General features: G+C 33.6%; 1 protein-coding gene across 1 annotated transcript; it reads right to left on the reverse strand.

Annotated features, from left to right (window-relative positions):
- Positions 1 to 6,312: 6,312 nt before the first annotated feature.
- On the reverse strand, positions 6,313 to 10,789 carry LOC143056072 (uncharacterized). Its single transcript, XM_076229148.1, has 3 exons — positions 10,714 to 10,789; positions 9,159 to 10,016; positions 6,313 to 6,738 (listed from the first exon to the last, which is right to left on the reverse strand). The coding sequence occupies exons 2-3, from the start codon at positions 9,949 to 9,951 to the stop codon at positions 6,353 to 6,355; spliced, it is 1,179 nt and encodes a 392-aa protein (XP_076085263.1). The 5' UTR covers positions 9,952 to 10,016; positions 10,714 to 10,789; the 3' UTR covers positions 6,313 to 6,352.
- Between the last annotated feature and the right edge of the window lie 12,064 nt (positions 10,790 to 22,853).

Consider the following 22,853-nt stretch of genomic DNA (forward strand, 5'->3'; position numbering starts at 1 on the left):
TTTCCATTTCCTTTGATGTATCATTAGTATATATCATTTTAAATATAATTTATTAATGACCGGATTGTGTTAGCCATTAATACATCCAGGAAATACGCCTACTAATTGGTGTACATTACACTGCTTCAGAGGTCATTTCTATTTGAAGGCCATAACGACTTGAATGCGCTTTTTGCCACGTATTCGTATGATAATTTATGACAAAACAGTAAAACAAATTCAAATAATAAGCATGGCATCAATAACATTTTTGGACGTCATGACGACACGGCTTTACTTTTAAACACGTTCTAAAAGTCTTGTTGCTTAAGGTCTGCTTCATGAAGAGGTAGATCTAGGTTAAGGAAAATAACTCTTAAAATCATCAGTACGTTTGTGTCAACCATTTCCATAAATATATTCTAAGCTTCTATGTTACATAGATTATTTTAATCTGTTTCAAATAAATGCTTTAAATACATTGAAGAAACTGACCTTTTACAAACGCATCACTGATTTAAAGAGTTATCTCTCTGAACCAAGGTCTACCTCCTTAAACACGTTATAGACAGCTACTATTAATTATAAAAAAAAGTACGGTGACACCATTTTACCTTTTTATTTTCTTAAAACATATTATAAAATCTATCTTCACTCAATTTATTTCAAAAATTCTATCTCATAGATTTCTATTTATGCACACAAATGTGTTTTTACATGACCAATCTAAGCATGTTTAGGCAATTTTCAACGTCTAATAGCTTGAAAAATAGCACGGCGACCCATACTTTTTATCATATTTTGAAAAAAAGCATAGTAACATCTTCATTTTGGTAAAGTTTAAGAAAATTCTATCTAAAAAAATATATACCGATGATTCACCTTAAACATTTTTCAAACCGTTTTCAAACATGATATTTATGTTCCAGTTTACGATTAAACAATCATTATGATACTGATTATGCTTTAATATGCAAATTACAATAACAAGAGCAATATTATTTGTAAAGTTTTACGATGATCGGGAAAAATACGATATGAAAGACACGTTGGACATAACGTTTTTGCGCGAAATTGGGAAAATTAAGGGCTATAATCTGCTCATTAATCAATGGCCAAGTTTTTGTAAAAATAATAATTTTAGGGGGAAAACTATATCAAGAGCAAACCGACAATTATAGTCATGTTGACATATTTATAGATCTTCTCTGCTGATAGTTTTCGCTTTTAATTTTTTTTTTTTTTTTTTTTTTTTTTTTATCTAATACAGTTATCAAGATGAATAGGCAAAACATGCTACAGCCTATTGCGTTGAGTTTGTAGGTAAAAGGTAATGTATTTGGTTATCTTGCTTGTTAGCTGAACCGTGAGGTAATTATTAGGTTAGGTAAACTACCCTCCTTCAAGAGTAGACTAGTCCGACAGATACTAGTAACCAAATTATCTGTCTGTAGGACTAGACTACTTCGAAAGGATGATAATATACCTAGCCTAATAATGACTTCACGATTCATCTAGCAAGCAAGCTAACCAAAGATATCAGCTTTACATAAACACTCAATGCAATCGGCTGTAAAATTTATCATCTAAGGGTAGTAGTTCCAATAGTGATTCGATACCGGAATCAGCAGTGATAACTTTTTTGTAGATCTTAACTTGCTGATTATTTTTGCGTTTAAATGTTTCCATCTATCTTAAATTTATACTTTTAAAGAAAAAATGAAAAATTGGGAATAAAATCTTCATTACAGAACAATACTTTTAGTAGGGTGTCAACTAAAGATTTCGATCTTGAAACTTATTTGTTCATCTTGTCTTTGCTTATCTTGCTTACTATGGATTACCATCTCCGTCGTCTGGTCTGCTAAGTATCGAACGTGACCTATTCCTGAATATGACTGTTTTCCCATTGCTATACGACTTGTTTCGGTATTTATACGTCCAATATTAAAGAATTTAGTTATGATTTTTCTTTTGAAAGTCCAATTAAATATTGTCTTGTCGATTGTGGTTTGAATTCTGTATTTTCGGTTCATTTCTAACGTCTGATTTGTCAGTATATTCGTTTTATCGTTGTTCGTCTACAGTGATTTTGTTTCATTTTGTTTGTCTTTAATTGTGTTTACTGTTTGGTCTTACATAATCTTGCCTAATATAACAGTTTTTTCTACTTTTTCTATATATATATGAAAAAGTTAAGATGAAAAAAACAGGTATTGAATTTATATACTTTTATATACTATACGTGTATGCACAGGATATTTTTGTTTATACAGTTTTGATTTAGAAGAAAAGCTTACATGGTTAAAAAATACAAATAATAACACCATTAACACAACTCATTTAAATATTCTTGTCATAGTTAGATAATACATAAAATAACACTGTGACCATTCCAAAATTAATCCCAATTTAATATTATTGTCCTCGTTAATAAAACAAATCTATATAATTTTTAGAAGTTAACCTGTGATTGTGAAAATATAACGTCACAAAAATAGATTACATCACTTTTTGTAGCGTTGATCCATTCATGTGACGCACTATTTATACTTCCTTTGTGGTGTCTTGGTGTGATTCCATAAGATCATAGGAGGTGTCCGTTGTAATTCTGCGGTTAACATGTTGTAAAAGAGGGACGAAAGATACCAGAGGGACAGTCAAACTCACAAATTGAAAACAAACTGACAACGCCATGGCTAAAATGAAAAAGACAAAAAGACAAATAACAGTACACAAAAAACAACATAGAAAACTAAAGACTGAGCAACACGAACCCTACTAAAACTGGATGATCTCAGGTGCTCCGGAAGGGTAGGCAGATCCTGCTCCACATGTGGCACCCGTTGTGTTGCTCGTGTTATTACAAACCCGGTAAATAGTATAATTCGGTAGGTCACATTCATGAAAAGGGAAGGGGATTGTAGTTACGACAAAAGAAACATATCCGATATGATCTGTGAAACGGTTATTCCATAACGGTCAACCAACTCGTGATGGCGTCCGTAAAATTTACAAAGGAATAATTTCAACTTCACAATTTAGAACTCTTGGTTTAACAGCTTCCTTGTAAGCAGCAACCCTCTATTGAGAAAATCATGATAGGAAATACAAGCGCGAGAATATAGTATCATTTGGGAGATATATACTCTGTTTGCAGGCGCTGCTGGAATGTTGCTACATAGAAATGGAAAGTTCACAATTGGGAAGCTTAAAATTATCTCGTTTGTCGTAAGTTTTGTTTTCAACCGACCCTCATTGTCAATTTGTAAGTCAAGATATGAGGGAGACTTAACTGTATCTGTTGCATCATTTATCTCTAGTTCGATAGTATAGATGCGTTCAACAAGTATGTACTATTTTATTAATTATCTCTGTGCTGAGTGTTCTTTCGTTTGTTTGTACTGTATTCCTGTCACACATTTAGCGGTATTTTCAACATTGCCAGATAAGCGGGAGGTTTGGCTAGCCATAAAACCAGTATGTTGGGGTTTGTTTTTGTTGTTTCGATGTTTTTCTCTTAAAGTCGATTTATAAAAAAGAACATGTGATATAATTGCCAATAAGACAAACTCTCCACAAGAGCCAAAATGACACAGAAATAAACAAATGTAGGTCACCGTACGGCTTTCAACAATGAGCAAATCCAATACCGCATAGTCAGTTATAAAAGGCACCAAAATGACAAATGTAAACTAATTCAAACGAGAAAACTAACGGCCTAATGTAACACATTAACAAACGACAACCACTGAGTTACATGCTCCTGACTTGTGACAGGCACACACATAAATGTACATATATCGTTCTCTCGGTTTTAGTTTGTAACACGGATTTGTTTTCGCCTAAGCGATTTGTGACTATCGAACAGCGGTATACTACTGTTGCCTTTATGTATCGTTTATGCTGCTAAATGTTTCGGTCTATCTTTTATGAAATGTCTAGATAATAGGCAAACTGAATTGCAACTTATCCATTGTTCTATTTTAGCTATGTCAACCATGTTTATCGGTAGCCGGGGTAATCGAACCCCTTTTAAACTAGAAGTCATATCTGATATTCTTCCTCAGTTATAATAACCTTCCATCATTACCGAACTGACCAAGAAATAACACGACGGGTGCCGTATACGGTGCAGGAAATGCTTACCCTTCCGGAGCACCTGATTTCACTCCGGGTTTTTAGTGGAGTTCGTGTTGTTTCTTATTTATTATTTATAACTGTTAATGTAAATGTCCTTTGGTTTTGTGAGTCTTTGTTTACTCCTTGGTTTTGATTGTAATTGTCCTAATGATGATTGAGGCCAAGTAGTTTCAGAGGAGATGATCTTTGTAAAAGTAAACAGGTGATAGAAGACTGCGAATGACGATACATGCCAAATTATGGGAAAGATCACATGACCCGAAAAATGAGCTGTGATATGACTACCGATGAGACAACTATAATCATAAAATGAAGTGGATGTTAGCAATTGAAGGCAACCATTATGGCTTTCAACAATGAGGAATACCTATACCTTAAAGTTTGTTATACATGGTCTCGACATGAAAAATATGAAACGATTGAATTGAGAAAACTAACGGCCTTATTTATAAAGAAAAACAATATGCGAAAAACAAATATGACACTCATGAATAAACGACAACTACTGAACTACAGTTCTGACTTGGGACGGGCAAAAGATCAAAGATCTAAAACAAACCGGTAAAATATGTCAATTTAGGAAAATGGTGAATCACTCCTGTAATCCAACAATTTCGGCAAAACTTTAATTTATTTGCAAATCTTGCCAGCTAATTAACTATTCAAAGTGTCTACCTATCTTTTAAAGTTGTCAAGAAAGTCAAAACATAAAATATTGACAAACAAAAATTGATAAAATTCGTCTTTTAAAGGCAATAATTCCTCTGACATTGCCGAACACGCCCCTGACATATTCACTCCATTCATAGCAGTTGACAAGATGATAGAACAAACTTGCATTTTACCCCTTATGCTCAATTTTAAGTATTTTCGACGAAGATGATTGGCAAGTAGGGTCGGAGGGGACGATAAATGACTGACCCATGTTAAGAAAGAGCCATTTCTCTTGTGCATAAAAGACACCCTTGTAGATTTCTAAAAAGAGCAGGTTAATGCCGCTACAAGGCAGCACTCTCACCGCAACTTGTTTCCCAATCCACTATAAATGAATATGTTCAAAGTAAGTAGGGTCATCGGCCACATTTGTTAAACTAGATACCATGATGATGATTGTGCGTAAGTTTGGTTAAATATGGCCCAGTATTACAGAGAAGATTTTTGTAAAAGTTAACGTAGAAGTTCGACAGACGCGATATGGTATACAAAGCTCACTTTGCATTTATATCAGGTGAGCTAAAATAAGTTTAAAGAAGATAAAATCATCAGATCTATACAAAGCTGAAACAAAACACAGGCCGGACGTGGCAGGAAATGTATACATCCCTTACAACAAAAATGACACAAAAAACGTGACCGATACAAAGCAGAAAAAAATCAGTTCAATTAATATGTTCTTGTGTCGTCCTGTGTCATGACTGCCGAAAGAAAGGAAGAGAGTTCTGCGCCCCAAAACATTTAAAACCCCATCACATTATCATGTGTCTGTCCCAAGTCAGGAACTTCTAATTCAGTGGTTGTCAATTGTTGCTGTATGTCATATTAAATATGTTTTAAATTGTTTTTCTGCTCATTAACCAGAGCGATAATTTTCATATACATCATATGCTGGAATGTTAGTACATAGAAATAGAAAGTTCACAATTAGGAAGCTAAAATCATCTCTTTTGTCAATATGTTTTGTTTCATCCGACCCTCATTGTCAGTTTCTATATATAAGCCAAGATATGACGCAGACTTAACTGCATCTTTTGTATCTTTTGTATCTTTTATACCATAATGATTATGAATGTTTATTCGTGTCGGCAAGGTCATTAGCGGTAATACATAAAATTGAGAATAGAAATGGGGAATGTGTCAAAGAGACAACAACCCGACCATAGAGCAGACAACATTCGAATGTCACCAATAGGTCTTCAATGCAGCGTGAAACTCCCGTACCCGGAGGCGTCCTTCAGCTAGCCCCTAAACAAATATGTATACTATTCAGTGATAATGGGCGTCATACTAAACTCCGAATTATACATAATGATTAAGAAACTAAAATTAAAAATCATGCAAGACTAACAAAGGCTAGAGGCTCTTGACTTGGGACAGGCGCAAAAATACGGCGGGGTTAAACAATCCTCCCCTTTTACCTCTAACCAATGTAAAAAAAAACAAACGTACAACAGTACACACAGCAAAACTCAGTTTAAGAGAAGTGTATCTATGTCCAGTTTATTTGCTAGGATTACTTTATTTTAATAATCGTGAAACAAGAGGTCCTAGAGTTATAATTAACATTAGTTGCTGCATCAGTTTGTACCCAAACAAAATCATTGACGTTCAAGCCAACAACCCCAACAAACGTAGCTGAAATGTACACCGAACTGTCATAATTATATGCCCTCCCTATAACGTTATTGTTTTTTAATACGGCAAAATATGCAGCTGGATGTGCCCAAATCCAAGCAGACACAAGATAAAGTCCCTCTTCTTCACATTTAAACTTTCCAGTATTCTGAAAGGTCTGCAGATTATGTATGTTGTATGAAGTTGAAACATCATGAAATTTCAGTATGCTGTCCCTTGCATGATCTCCAGTACTAGTACTATCAATACATGCCGTAAGACCAACTAAAAACAAAACCACAAAAACAAATATCAATTAAACTATTCAACACACAAAATAGATATACAAATAATGAAAAGATAAGTAAAAGGAAACTAACACACACAAGTTCTTGAACGATTGATAAATTAGTTAATACAATAAACAGAACGCCAGTTGGATAAAAAAAACACAATTGTTTTTATATAAAGGACGTTAATGAAGAAAAGCCACATGTTGCAACTAAAATATTAACTTTGTATACAGCTGCTGAATCAATATGAACATAATAAATGTTACCCTGTATTTGCATTTGACATCAAAGTTGTTGAATATGCTCAATCAAGAGCAGGTTCATGCTTTGTGTGTCAATAATGAAGAACTTCGAATGATCATTGTTTGCAAAACCCTGAAAATGCTAATCAAAAGGGATTACCATTTCAATTTGTGACCGTACACAGTCCTTGCAATGAGAGGAGTAACCCCTCTTAAAAAAATGGAAAGCCTTACAATCAAAATGTTTTAATTTCAATGTTCACTTTGAAATTTTGTGCACTAGGAGATATTTTCACAGACGAGGTTGACTTCATCAGTGTATATGACGACAGTGAATACTTCTTAGCGTATCCATTTACAACTGATTTTTATACAACTGTCGAAGAATAGACAGAAAATCAGACTAACATTGGGTTGTTAATTTGTCGCAAAGGCAAGCATAACACATCTCATTATCCAAACTCCTTGGCAGTTCCAGCTACTATCCGCATACTACTTAAGAAATAATTGATGCAAGATATTTAGATTTAGTATAAGTGTAAAAGCGCTTGCATCAATTATTTTGATTCTGAATAGGACAATTAAGGTAATTTCTATGTCCGATAAGTATAAGTGTAAAAGCGTTTGTGTAGGCTCTTCCATGAACCTCCCTTTGTTGTTTGTAAAGAAGTAAACGGCTGGCACTGTGATTTTTCAGAGGGAGGAGTTTGAACAGCCATCATGAATGGTTGTCGCATATAGGTCAAAGATGTTAATTTCGGAATGCAACACATTACAGTCATAATAAATGAATTAATAAAATCATGTGCCCCATTTAAGCGTTTGAAGGTGCTTTGAAGTTAAGGAAATATATTAAGTGCATGATAATTTGATAAAATTCATTATTCTGAACAAGTCAATATACGCATGTGCAAACACATTTTATTGGATTTAGAGCATGGGTTTGTTCACAAAGCGAAAGAAGCACGTCATATTAGAATCTACATTTATAGAGTAAAAGAAAATAGTTCCGGCACTAAAACGATCACTGTACGGAGTTTGCCCCTTATCTACATATTTTACACATTTCACCGATTCATCAACAATTACCTGACAGTACATGTAGATTAACGATAGCCTCTTTTTCGTTTTGAATACTAATGATCAAATTCAACAAAAAAGTGTAACAGTACCAAGAGCAGACAAAATATCGGTAACTAAATACTAGTAATCCAATCGTTTCTCTCAGCACGATACTAGGGGAAAAACTAAAAAGCGTTTACCCCCTTTTTTCTGGTTATGTGCAATTTGCCGCTTTATTTGATAACCAGAATATCTCAAACGGTAGTTATTGAAAATACGGATTTATTTTAAAACGAACTAAAAAGTAAAATCACAAAAATATCAAAATCCGATGGAAATTCAAACCGGAATGTTCCATTATCAAATAGCAAAATCTAAAGCTCATACACATCAAACGAATGTAAAAAGTCCTTTGCATTATGTGGTGATTGTTTTTTGCTGTGCATGACTGTACTGATTGTGTGCCATTCAACTCCATGATAATCCTTTCTTGTTTATTTTTTCAGTTTAGTTTAAACATACTTATTTATAGTTGAATTTGAAACAAGTTATTACAACTTATATCAAATCCTATCCATTTTGCAGGTGCTAGTGCTGCCTTGTAGCGGCATATAATCCTGCTCTTTTTCGAAATCTACAAGGGTGTCTTTTACGTGCAAGATATATTGTCCTCTCTTAACACGGGTCAGCCATTTATAGTCCCCTTCCGACGGATTATCATCGTTTCTCAAGACCATACTCGCGAATGGTGTCAAGGGAGAGCCGAGAATTCAGTCCCTGAAGTTTTCTTCGCGGAACGGGAATCGAACCAGGGATTTTGTGTTAGTAGTCGAATTCAGTGTTAAAGACAGTCTGCAGAGAGACGATATGGTTAACCTATAAAAATCAGAAAAAAGAATTCACCTTTTTTCTAATTATTTAACACACACACACACAGCAAAACATATGCCTGTGTGCATTTATATATGATATTTATCATTGGAATATAGATATCACTGATCTGACTAACAGGGGGCGCAGTGAATAAACACAAATGTCTGTACATATTCAAAAAACTTTGACAAGGGGCTATCATAACATAGATTTAAAGTTCAAACTAATTACCTACCCTTTTCATTGGTCTTTACAATCTGTTTGTTGATGGCAACAAGTGACTCGTTTGTATCATATGCAATCTTCTGGACTTTTGCATTAGTTAGCTCTGTTTGATTAAGCCCTAGATCGACAATCTCCTTGCGAATGTCGAGAAGTGAAATATTACTTCTTAAATCAGATTTTTGTATCTTCTCATCTAGTTTATCAGCCTTTTTTCCTAAGTTTAGCGTTAGATTATACAAGGCTTGAAAATCCTGACGTCTTGCTTGCTCATTCACTGTCAACGCATGCGTGTCGGATTTTAATACCTGTACTTGTTGCTGTAACTCAAATTCGTTTTTAATAGTTTGAACACTTTTAAGATGATCTAAGTCTGTTATTCTCCTTTCTAAACTTGTTGTTTTATTCCGTAAGAACAATAACTCGCTCTCCTGTGCCACATATTTGTCTTGCAAGTGAATATACTTATTTTGTAGTTTGGTAAAATTATCTAGGAGGTCGCCATATTTGTCCTGTAATTCAACTATTGTATCATTATTGCTTATTTGTTGGTTAAATGAGCCAAGAATCTGCTGAATTTGAGTGGTCAGAAGGATCAGTTTATTGTCCATATCATGCCGTAATCCGTTCGTTTCCAAACGTGCCTGCTGGATTCCGTTTTGCAACTCTGTTTTAGTATCGAAAAATTCTGATACTTTTAGGTATTGATTCTGCGGTGTTGGTTGGTTTCCTGACTGAATCTTATTGGTATCAAGGAGGAATCCGTAAACCAGAGGAAGAAACATACAGAGTGATATGCTGCGCATGTTTGCAAAGTCCGATGGGTGTTCCTGTATGTTTTCGACAATGCAATTCTTCGGTACTAGCTGTTCTAAATAACAAACAAAAACACTTCGAGAACAATAATGAAAATGATAAAAAAAAAACCAATGTTATTTTACCGGCATAGCAGTAAGTGAGGATGTTTGGCTTTAAAAAAAATGAGTTCTCGACTTTTTTCTGTTTTTTTTTTTTGTTTTTAGTTGTTATCGCAAGTAGTTGCAAGGTAATAGGGAGATAAGTTTTAAATTGACGTAATCAACTGGTGATTCGATGATCGCAAATTAAGTTTACTGGCACTTGCGGGTGATCTTATGTGCCCCAAAATGGAAAGCGAATCCAGCTCCACAGATGGCACTCAACATGTTTAAATAATAGCTTCTGAAAGAATGAAAAAGTAAACTAAACGTGAATCAGCGACAGTACTGACCAAACACATTAAGTAACAATTCCCCAAATTGCATTACATAATTAATAGAAAAGAAAAATTTGAGAAAAAACTTATAAATACATGATAATTTATTTTATTAAAGTGTCACAAACTTGTCTACAGATTTTTATACAGATTATAAAATATATATTTGACAATAATAAAATAAGACAAATACCCAGCCTACATGTACAAATGTAGATAGGCTTATGAGACACTATATATACAAATATATATCTATTTAACAAATACAAATTAAAAAAACATATATAAAAAGTATGGGGTTGGATGAATTTGATACTTATTAATGTTTACTCACCTCGTAAATAGGTTCGTGTATAATTACGTATCACTTGAAACTGATTACGTTTATATGAAACATTATCTTATAACATCATTTAACTTTTGCTACACGTTATCAATTATAACCTATTATCATTGATATGGTCATATTTATAAATAAACTGTTAACAATACTTTTGAATTTTTGAAATACTACCTAAGGCTTTTTTTACCTCAGGAATAGATAACCTCGTACGGTCGGCTCGGTTCCCGAAGGCGTTTGGTGAGCTTTTAAATATTTTCTGCGGTGTGTCAGGAACAGACGAGGGCGCCATTTTAGGTAGGCCGCCATCTTGGTTTTGTTGAGTTGTTTTGGTTTTCACTATTTTGATGTTTCTTGACCTCACAACGGCTGCCTTCAGGGTTAGATTGGTCAGCTTGGTAGCCCACTAACCAAGATGATGGAGTACTTGTAGATGAGTCTCGGACGTAGTACTAAAGATGACAGGAATCATTATCAGGACCAAAGTCGTGAGACAGTGAAATGAAGGTCCATCATCTAACACCTAGAATACAGCCCTCGGACGTCAGTCGGCATAACACTACCCCATCTGGTTTTGGAATGTATGTTGACGCGGGAATTTACAAAAAATACCAGACGTTTACTGTACACCGTTGGATTGGTTTCTGTCATCTAAAGTAGTAAGTCGTTGATTCGTAGATCAAGTAAACCCTCATAGAAGGTAGCGGGCATAGGAGAGCTGACCCAGCACGTCCGTTCAGCTGTAATGACTGAGACGTGACTGTGTAATGATTGGATTTTAATTGACTCGTTAAGGAGTTATTGACATTAACAGTAAAAAAAAATCTCCAATTTTTCGTAATTTGTTTGTCATTTTTTACGACAATCATCTCCTCTGAAGCTGCTTAGACAAATATAACCAAACTTGGCCACAATCATCATTAGGGTATCTAGTTTAAAAATTGTGTCCGATGAACCCGTATCCATAGCAAAATTGCAGACATAGCTAAACAAAAACATATTGGTAAAATGCAATTGTTGGTTTATATCTCTGAAACTAAAGCATTTAGAGCAAATCCGACATGAGGTTACAATGTTCATTCGAATGAGATCTATCTGCCCTGAAATGTTCAGAAGAATTAGGCAATCTGTTGTTGGGTTACCGCCCCTGAATTGGTAATTTTCAGATTATTTCTCAGTTTTAGTTATTATCTTGAATATAATTATTATAGATAAAGATAAAATGTAAACAGCCATACTGTCTAGCAAATTAAGGTTTACAAATAAGTCGTGAGGATACAAAATTGAAAATCGACCCCTTAAGGAGTTATTGCCCTTTAAAGTAATTTTTAACAATTTATCGTATATTTTCGTAATCTTTTACAAAAATAATCTCCTCTGAAACTACTGAGACAAATTTAACCAAACTTTGCTACAATCATTATTAGGGTAATAGTTTAAAATATGACCCCGCCTGCCAACAACATGGCATACATTGTTTAAAATAGATCATAGGGGTAAAATGCCGTTTCGGCTTATAACTCTGAAACTAAAGCAACTCTTTTATTGCATTATTTAATGCATCAATTGTAAACAAAAATATCAGGTGAGCGGAGCCTCTAGTTATTAATGTTAATGCATGTCCCATTCATACCAGTTGTAGGATTCACGCTACTAAAATATTTCTTTTATATTCAATTTTCAGACACAGGCTCATATGCTCATATTTACTTCCATACTCCTTCCTCATTTATTTTCTCATTTGTTTGTCCCCCCCCCCCCAAAAAAAAAAGAAGAAAAAATGGGCCTGACATTTCTCTACAAAAATTTTGTTTATGAATTCAAAGTAAAAAAGTAACAAGGCCCAATGTAAAAGGGGAGCATAGTAGTGTATAAAGCTGTCAAACTGAGTTAATAAACAGCTGCGCCGTGAGCCCATGATACGCCCGCTGTCTTTTTTGGAAGTTTTATGCAATAATTAGTAATAGGTTCTGAGAAAGTTTTTTTTAAGCAATAACCATATATTGTGTTTGAGATACGGCGGGACATGTGAAACCCCTTCCCTTTTTTTTTTTTTTTTTTTTTACAAAAAACTAAATAAAATTTTGAATCAAAACCAAAAAGTATACAGATCTTAAGATTATTAATATAACTAAGTGTGTATAGTTTTAGGCAATAATCAAAAATCGTTTTTGAGATACGGTGCGACATGCGAAAAAAAATCCACCCTGTTTAAGTTACAAAGTGCTGTAACTCAAAAAGTTTTAATCTTATTTTCACCAAAAAGTATACAGATCATTTCACCATCGTAAGAAACAACTATATTAAGTTTCATGAAATTAAGATAAGTCGTTCTCAAGTTACGGTGCGACATGTTAACGTCGGACAGATAGACGGACGAAAGGACAGACGGACAGACGGACAGACAGACGGACAGACGGACGGACAGACGGACGGACGTAGGACATTTGTATGCCATAATCATCCCGTCAAAATTTTGACGGGCGTATAAAACTACCCTTTACATGAATTGTTCTTATGTTTTGTAACAGATTATTAAACTTTCTATAATCTTTTGTCCAAAACTTTAGTACGCCACACTAAAAGTATTATTGCAAAAGCGCAAGTGCATATTTTTCACTTATTACCTTAAAGAAATGGACTACAAAATAACTGCGTTCTCTAGTCATCTAATAAAGTTAAAACCAAAGAATCGATTAATTCCCCCTTTTTTTGTCGTATTTCCAGTCTATTTGTATAACATTATCAACGTATTTATGCCGTGCATATATTAACCATTCATTGTGTGAGTAAATAAAAGTGTTATGATATTGAACATGCGTCTGCATTGGCACTAATTTTTGGGGTATTTTCGAAATGTGTAAAAATAAAGTTATCCGGAAGCTTTTTGAAGTCTAGAGAAAAAGAAATAACACAGTTCTCGAAAATTAGCACAACTCTAAATACGTAGTTATTACACATTTTCCGGAGAAAAATTGAAAAGGAAGACGAAAAAAACTTTCTTATGTGTTTTTTCCCCATTATTATAGAGTTCTGTGTTAAAAATGTGTTTCACAATGAGATATCAGACCTTACTAAACTCGAAAATTAGCAGTGTCGTTTATTATATACAATGAATTTGGTTTTAATGTTCAATACTTACATGGAGGAGACACTGTATCGATTATATCAAATAATTGTATATTTTGATCCAAATCTTTGTTTTTGGATAGTAATATTTGTATAATGTACAGTAAAAAGTAAAATCCCAAAAATACTGAATTCCGAAGAAAATTCAAAACGGAAAGTCGCTAATCACATGGAAAATCTAAAGCTAAAACACATCAAACGAATGGACAACAACTGTCATATTCCTAACATTGAACAGGCATTAAATTAACCGATTGTACAGGATAAGGAATAAGGTGTGTTTTGTAATTTGTAACTTGACAATTATTTTTGTTCATGCCACTGAGTGACTATTAACGGGCCTGTTACGCAAGATCAGAATGATTATCAACAGGAAACTTAAGGAACTGTATGATTTCCTAAGACTTTTTTTTATATACAATGTATACTACCTGTATCTGGGACTATTATACTTACGTTAGTATAATAGTCCCAGCCTGTATATACAAAACATGCAAAATGTTGGAAAATCTAAGTATAAGATAAAATAAAACAACCAAACCATACTGTATGTTATTTTCCCATCTCACCCAAAGATAATTTCAAATATCATTTACGGTTTTGGTTAGAAAGAAATCCATTATAAGATGTACATGTGATACTTGTTCCAAATACACGTGATATTTGTTCCAAAAACACGTGACGAAAGCACAAAGAAAGAGTTTCACAAATCTTTTTACCACCATTGGCTCGATGCTGCTGCTGGTAGACTACTAAAGCATGATGGTACCATCCAGTAGACAGTACTTCAGAACTGGCTAGATTGAAATAATACATTTTTACTGTAAATTTGTAAATGAACATATATTCACAAGAACAAATGTATCTTTCATCATTTAAAAGGTCACCGCTCTTAAAGTATGATGGTTCCGTCCATGACAGTACTTCAGAACTGGCTAGATTGAAATAATACATTTTAACTGTAAATTTGTAAATGAACATATATTCACAAGAACAAATGTACATGTATCCTTCACCATTTAAAAGGTTGCCCCTCTTAAAGTATGATGGTACCGTCAAGTAGACAGTACTTCAGAACTGGCTAGATTGAAATAATACATTTTAACTGTAAATTTGTAAATGAACATATATTCACAAGAACAAATGTATCCTTCACCATTTAAAAGGTTGCTCCTCTTAAAGTATGATGGTACCGTCCAGTAGACAGTGCTTCAGAACTGGCTAGATTGAAAACTGTAAATTTGTAAATGAACATATATTCACAAGAACAAATGAATCCTTCACCATTTAAAAGGTTGCCCCTCTTAAAGTATGATGGTACCGTCCAGTACACAGTACTTCAGAACTGGCTAGATTGAAATAATACATTTTAACTGTAAATTTGTAAATGAACATATATTCACAAGAACAAATGTATCCTTCACTATTTAAAAGGTTGTCCCTCTTAAAGTGTGATGGTACCGTCCAGTAGACAGTGCTTCAGAACTGGCTAGATTGAAATAATACATTTTAACTGTAAATTTGTAAATGAACATATATTCACAAGAACAAATGTATCCTTCACCATTTAAAAGGTTGCCCCTCTTAAATTATGATGGTATCGTCCAGTAGACAGTACTTCAGAACTGGCTAGATTGAAATAATACATTTTAACTGTAAATTTGTAAATGAACATATATTCACAAGAACAAATGTATCCTTCACCATTTAAAAGGTTGCCCCTCTTAAAGTATGATGGTACCGTCCAGTAGACAGTACTTCAGAACTGGCTAGATTGAAATAATACATTTTAACTGTAAATTTGTAAATGAACATAATAAATTATATTCACAAGAACAAATGTATCCTTCACCATTTAAAAGGTTGCCCCTCTTAAAGTATGAAGGTACCGTCCAGTAGACAGTACTACAGAACTGGCTAGATTGAACTGTAAATTTGTAAATGAACATATATTCACAAGAACAAATGTATCCTTCACCATTTAAAAGGTTGCCCCTCTTAAAGTATGATGGTACCGTCCAGTAGACAGTACTTCAGAACTGGCTAGATTGAAATAATACATTTTAACTGTAAATTTGTAAATGAACATAATAAATTATATTCACAAGAACAAATGTATCCTTCACCATTTAAAAGGTTGCCCCTCTTAAAGTATGAAGGTACCGTCCAGTAGACAGTACTACAGAACTGGCTAGATTGAACTGTAAATTTGTAAATGAACATATATTCACAAGAACAAATGTATCCTTCACCATTTAAAAGGTTGCCCCTCTTAAAGTATGATGGTACCGTCCAGTAGACAGTACTTCAGAACTGGCAAGAATGAAATAATACATTTTAACTGTAAATGTTTAGATCAAAAATCATTCACAAGAACGTCCAATTGTATCCTTCATCTTAATTAAAATGTTGCCCTCTGCTCTTAAATCCTAGCTAGAACACTCAGTCTGGTAGATTTTTCCGAATTTTTAATCATTTGTATTAGCTTTAAGAATCGCTTTAGTATTTAGTATTTAGTAATGCACCCAAAAAGGTAATGAGATAATAGTTGTAGATGGGGTGCTCAATGGACTTTCTAACAAAAGAAACAATGCCTGTTTGTATTGTAGGACTTCTGATGAATTAAATAAATGCATAAAACCTAAATTGAAACTCCACACGCCTTTTCATATTCACACATGTACTAGAAATTGTGTTATGATTTTTCAATAGGTATCTCAGATTATTTTTTTTACTGCATGTAGACCATTTTTCTACCCTGGGGTAGATCGGGGTATATTAATATGGTCAACTAGACGTTTCCAGTCTGGGAGTAGTACCTTTAGTGAGAATACTTTAATTTGCCTTTGCAGAATAACACAGAAACGATCGATCAAAATGGGTACACAAGTTAACTTAAAAGTTGTGCAATGAGTTTGGAATGACACAATCTCTACACGTGCACTTGCAAATATTTTTTTACTCTTGGAGGGCCACAGAATAACTTTTTTCAAGGCAACAGTCCGGTTTTCTATTTTTCAGCATTTAAGCTTATACTGGTTACCTGAGTGATTCAATATGGTGCGTTCAATTTGTTCTCCTCATGATACTTAATGAAATATTTGCTACTGGATGTTAAGAAAAAAAAAAACAACTGAACCGTGGCTTCTTTTTTCTCTTGGTATATCAGCTTAATTCTAGTTATTTGATGTGTTCCACTGAGACTTAATCGTGTTTAGTTTAAACATATTTATTTTTTGTGGATTGTGAAACAAGTCTTGCAACTTATATTAATCCCTCTCCACTTTGCGAGTGCGATTGCTGCCTTGTAGCGGCATTAGCCTGCTCTCTTTCAGTGTATACAAGGGGGACTTTTACGTGCAAGAGATATAACTCTCTCTTAACACGGGTCAGCCAATTATCGTCCCCTTTCGACAGTCTATAATCGTTTTCTCAAGACCATACTCGCAAATGGTGTCAAGGGAGACCCGAAAATTTAGTACCTGAAATTTTATTCCAGCAACGGAAATCGGACCAGGAATCTTTGTGTTAGTAGTCCGATGCACTAATCACTACACCACGGCCCTCCAAACCGTGTTAATCTCTCTGATTTAATCCAAACATTATTACTTCTGCCAGACTGTATTTTATATAAGCTGCATGGTGGATTTTCTTGATGGGTTAGTCTCTTGTTCTTATCTAATTTATTTATTTTTAATTATTTGTCAAAAATGTAGTTTTTATCACTTTTTTTTTCAAAATACATGTATAATTAAAGGCACAAGACTTGTTTTTCACGCTACTGGTTATGCAAAATTGTCAGATTTTGTATAGATTAAATCCAATGTGTAGTATGTTATAAAAAGGAAACTACTACCTGACTACATAGAATTTTAAGATAAAATGTAAGAAGATAGGTCTATAATAGCATGCTTTCAGATTTATAAGTAAAAGAAAAAATGGGTTCATCGGACTTATTTTCTTGCTTCATATCAAGTTAGGTTAATTCGCATCACTTTCAATTGTAAAAATAATCTGAGTTATATCGGGGACCCCTTATATGTAGCAAAGTTGAAGAAGAAAACAAAATTGAATGAACTCAAAATATTGATTTTTATTGTCTTTTTTTTTTTTTTTTTTTTAGAAAATACAGCCTTAGATATGATAAAACATAATTGTTTTTCAATATTAATTTTACATGAAAAGTCTTACATGCGGAGTATTGAGACGATATTTCCGCGCTTGTATTTCCTATCATGCTTTTCTTGATAGAGGGTTGATACTCACAAGGAAGCTATCAAACCAAGAGTTCCAAATGGTGAAGTTGAAATCATTCCTTCGTAAGTTTTACGGACGCCATCACGAGTTGGTTGACCTTATGGAACCGTTTCACAGATGATATCGGATATGTTCTTACGTTGTGACTACAATCTTCTTCCCTTTTCATGAATGTGACCTACCGAATTAGACTATTTACCGGGTTTGTAATAACATGAGCAGCACGACGGGTACCACATGTGGAGCAGGATCTGCTTACCCTTCAAGAGCCCGTGAGATCATCCCGAGTTTTTGGTGGAGTTCGTGTCGCTCAGTCATTAGTTTTCTATGTTGTTTCTTGTGAACTTTTATTTGTTTGTTTTAATATCTTTTTCATTTAAAGCCACATTATGACGTTGTCAGTTTATTTTCGATTTATGAGTTTGACTGTTCCTCTGGTATATTTCGCCCTTCTTTTAATGTATACATGGTACACATGTACACATTTAATTACCTTTCAAAATTTGTGAATTTCATTAAAAATCTCGTTAGAGATCTGCTTCTTCAAAATCCAAGATGAAGAAAGACACCCAAGCCAACTTAAATATATTGATTTCTATACGCGTAAAATATTAAATGAGGAGGGGGTGGCCTTAAATGTAAACACATTATCGGGTTCTTGACATGAATGGTCTTATTTGATTCTATGCCAAACACTCGTTGTCAAATCCAGTGAATAATAGTTGCGCTGAACGGTGGTCACCCTATAAATAGTACTCTTCTGTGTAGTAATATTGTAGTTCTAAACATAGAAAACTAAAAACAGACAATTCTTCTTTCTATTTAGCAATACACCATAGATCTAGAGCCTTTCACCGTCTGTATTATCTGTAAGTAAAATTAACATACCGAGCAATTGAATACAATGAATAACACAAACTTAAGTTTAATTAAGTCATTCAAAGCAAAATATTTGTTTCATCCAGTTTGCATGATTTGTCATTTGTGATGACACATTTTTTTAAATGTTCGAATCACAGACTAGAAGTCCCCAGAAAATGTAGATGAGAGTGGTATGTATGCATTTAATTTATTGTATCAAACCTTTAAGATGATGGAAACATACACTATGTTTATATAATGCTGCAACTATTATTCTTTTTGAACTTAAAACTTGCAATCGTTTCTGGTAAAATGGCCACTTAGGCTTGATTGAACAAATCATTTTTTGTTTCTTGATTACCTTACACAAATATTTAATTTGATTACATGTGGTCATCTTAACTAGAAATGGATTTGTTAACCTCTGTTAGCCTTAATATGCTAGAATGGGGTAACTTCTGGTCACCTTATTCATATTTTGGATTTGGTGATCTCTGGTCACCTTATGTAAATATTGGATTTGGTGAACTCTGGTCACCTTATGTTAATATTAGATTTGATGACCTCTGGTCACCTTATGTTAATATTGGATTTGGTTACCCCTGGTCACCTTATGCAGATTTCAGATTTGGTTATCTCTGGTAATTAACATTTACATACAACTAGTTGATGTTTTTCATATCATTGGTAGAAAGTTTGAGACAATGAAAGAAAGAGAGAAATGAATAAGAAGAGGTTTGATATACATTATGGGTTCATCAAGAATATTGAATATTATTACATTAAGTTTAATATACCGATAAAATTTTACACAATGAACATTATCTTTCATGATCATCTACAAACAAATCTAAGAAAATCCTTGATCTTTCAAACATTGCCAAGAGCATTGACAGTTGATAATTAAGTAAGATAATACTGATCCTCATAAGATACTTTTGGATAAATAAAATTGAATTTACTAATACAATTATCATATATTTATCTTTTGTTTTCAGAAGTCCTCAGAAAATGTAGATGAGAGTGGTATGTATGCATTTAATTTATTGTGTCAAACCTTTAAGATGATGGAAACATACACTATGTTTATATAATGCTGCAACTATTATTCTTTTTGAACTTAACTCTTGCAATCGTTTCTGGTAAAATGGCCACTTAGGCTTGATTGAACAAATCATTTTTTGTTTCTTGATTACCTTACATAAATATTTAATTTGATTACATGTGGTCATCTTAATAAGAAATGGGATTTGTTAACCTCTGGTGACCTTAACATGCTAGAATAGGGTAACTTCTGGTCACCTTATTCATATATTGGATTTGGTGACTTCTGGTCACCTTATGTAAATATTAGATAAGGTGACCTCTGGTCACCTTATTTTAATATTAGATTTGGTGACCTATGACTACCATATGTTAATATTGGATTTGGTTACCTCTGGTCACCTTATGCTGATTTCAGATTTGGTTACCTCTGGTCATCAAAACATAAGTCATGTTATGTTTTGTATCATTTGTAGGAAATTTAAGACAATCGAAGACAGGAAATAAAGAACAAGAACAGGTTTGATATGCATTACTGGTTCAGCAAGACTATAGAATTTTATTGCATATTACATTTAAAATATTAATAACACTCAACAGAATGAAAATTGTCTATCCTGATCTTTTAAAAAAACAAATCTTAGAAAATCATTGACCTTGCAAACATTGCCAGTGCATTGACAGTTGATAATTTAGTCAATTTTTACTAATCCTCATAAAATAGTTTTGGATAAATAAAATTGAATTTACAAATACAAATATCATATATTTATCTTTTTTTTTCAGAAGTCCTCAGAAAATGTAGATGAAAGTGGTATGTATGCATTTTATTTGTATGGATAAGTACATCAAGTATGTATGATACTGAAACTATTATTCTATTTGAACTTAAAACTTGTTATCGATAGCTGTAAAATAGCTACTTCGGTTTGATTAAAAAGTTAATTTTTTTTTGTATATTTAATCGGCTACTTGTTGTCAACTTTACCAGATATGGTATTTGAGTACCCTAAGTAACCTTAAAATGATATAATTGTGTTACCACTGGTCACCTAATGCAGTTATTAGACTTGGTTACCTAAAGCAGATATTGTATTAGCTATCTTTGGTCACTTTCTGTTGTTATTTGAATTCTCTTGGCACCTTTTGCAGATTTTTTTATTCACGGGTCATTAAAATTTACAAAAATTGGTCATATAAAGTCTTAGATGTATGATTGTTTTATTAGTTGTTGTTGGCTTTGAACTAGTGAGTACTCTCAGATCTGTACAAATTGTCTTTTTGTTGTTGGGATGTATAATTGCTGAGCCACTTTCACTCTTTTTTGTTAGATTTTTTTCTATTTGCATCCAGGGACCTATATTAACTGTTAATATAGGTCCCTGTTGTATCCATCTGTTGAGTTAAACCTTTTCCAACTGATTTTTAAAGTTCGTTCTTATGTTGTACTATTACACCACTGTCCCAGGTTAGGGGAAAGTTGGGATTCCACTAACATGTTTAACCTGACACATGCCAGGAGCATGTAATTCAATGGTTGTCGTTTGATGCTGTATTACATATTTGTTTTTCGTTCATTTATTTGGACATCAAATAGGCCGTTAGTTTTCTCATTTGCAATTACACCACAATTTCTTTTTTAAATGTTGAGTTTTTTTATCATTTGTAGAAAATGTAAGAAATTTGTAGAGGGTGAAAAAAGAAGAACAGGTTTGTATATATCATTGGTTCAGCAAAAATATAGAATACTATAACATTACATTTACTATATTAGTAACACTGAACAAAAAGAATGAACATTATCTCCCATAATCATTTAAAAATAAATCTTAGAAAATAATTGAAATTGCTTACGTTGTCAAGAGAATTTACAATCGATAATTTATACGTATCTTCATTAGATCCTTTGGATAAATCAGTTGCTTTCCTATACGATTATTTAATATTTGACTTCTTTTTTCAGAAGTCAACAGAAAATGTAGATGAAAGTGGTATGTATTTATTTTATCATTTTTTTTAGTATGATGGATAGGTTCATTAAGTCTATATGATACTGAAACTAAATTTCTGTTTAAACTTAAAACTTGTAATCGATAGCTTTAAAATTGATAATGGATTTGGGCACCTCTGGTCACCTTATGCAGATATTGGATTTTGGAACCTCCGGTCACCTTATGCAGATATTGGATTTGGGGACCTCTGGGCACCTTATGCAGATATTGGATTTTGGAACCTCTGGTCACCTTATGCAGATATTGGATTTGGGGACCTCTGGGCACCTTATGCAGATATTCGATTTGGGAACCTCTGGTGACCCTATGACAAAATTGGATTTGTTATATATCTGGTCACCTTATGCAGATATTGGATTTGAGGGCCTCTTGTCACCTTATGAAGATATTAAATTTGGTTACATCTGGTCACCTTATGCAGATATTGGATTTGGGGACCTCGGGTCACCTTATGAAGATATTGGATTTGGTTAAATCTGGTCACCTTATGCAGATATTGGATTTTGGGACCTCTGGTCACTTAATGCAGATATTGGATTTGGGAACCTCTGGTCACCTTATGACGATATTGGATTTCGTTAAATCTTGGTCACCTTATGCAGATATTGGATTTTTGGACATCTGGTCACCTTATGCAGATATTGGTTTTTGGGTCCTCTGGTCTTCTTATGCTAATGTTGGATTTGGGGACCTCTGGTCACCTTATGCAGATATTGGAGTTGGGGACCTCTGGTCACCTTATGCAGATATTCGATTTGGGGACCTCTTGTGACCGAATGAAGAAATTGGATTTGTTATATATCTGGTCACCTTATGCAGATATTCGATTTG

Source organism: Mytilus galloprovincialis, chromosome 13 (assembly GCF_965363235.1).
Source record: "Mytilus galloprovincialis chromosome 13, xbMytGall1.hap1.1, whole genome shotgun sequence".
Taxonomy (NCBI): domain Eukaryota; kingdom Metazoa; phylum Mollusca; class Bivalvia; order Mytilida; family Mytilidae; genus Mytilus; species Mytilus galloprovincialis.

Bases quoted from the DNA above. Each gene is read 5' to 3' on its own strand.
- LOC143056072 (XM_076229148.1), bottom strand. From the start codon at position 9,951: ATGCGCAGCATATCACTCTGTATGTTTCTTCCTCTGGTTTACGGATTC. The intron at 6,739-9,158 runs GTAGGTAATTAG...TTTTGTTTTTAG, and splicing joins TGTAAAGACCAATGAAAAGG to TTGGTCTTACGGCATGTATT.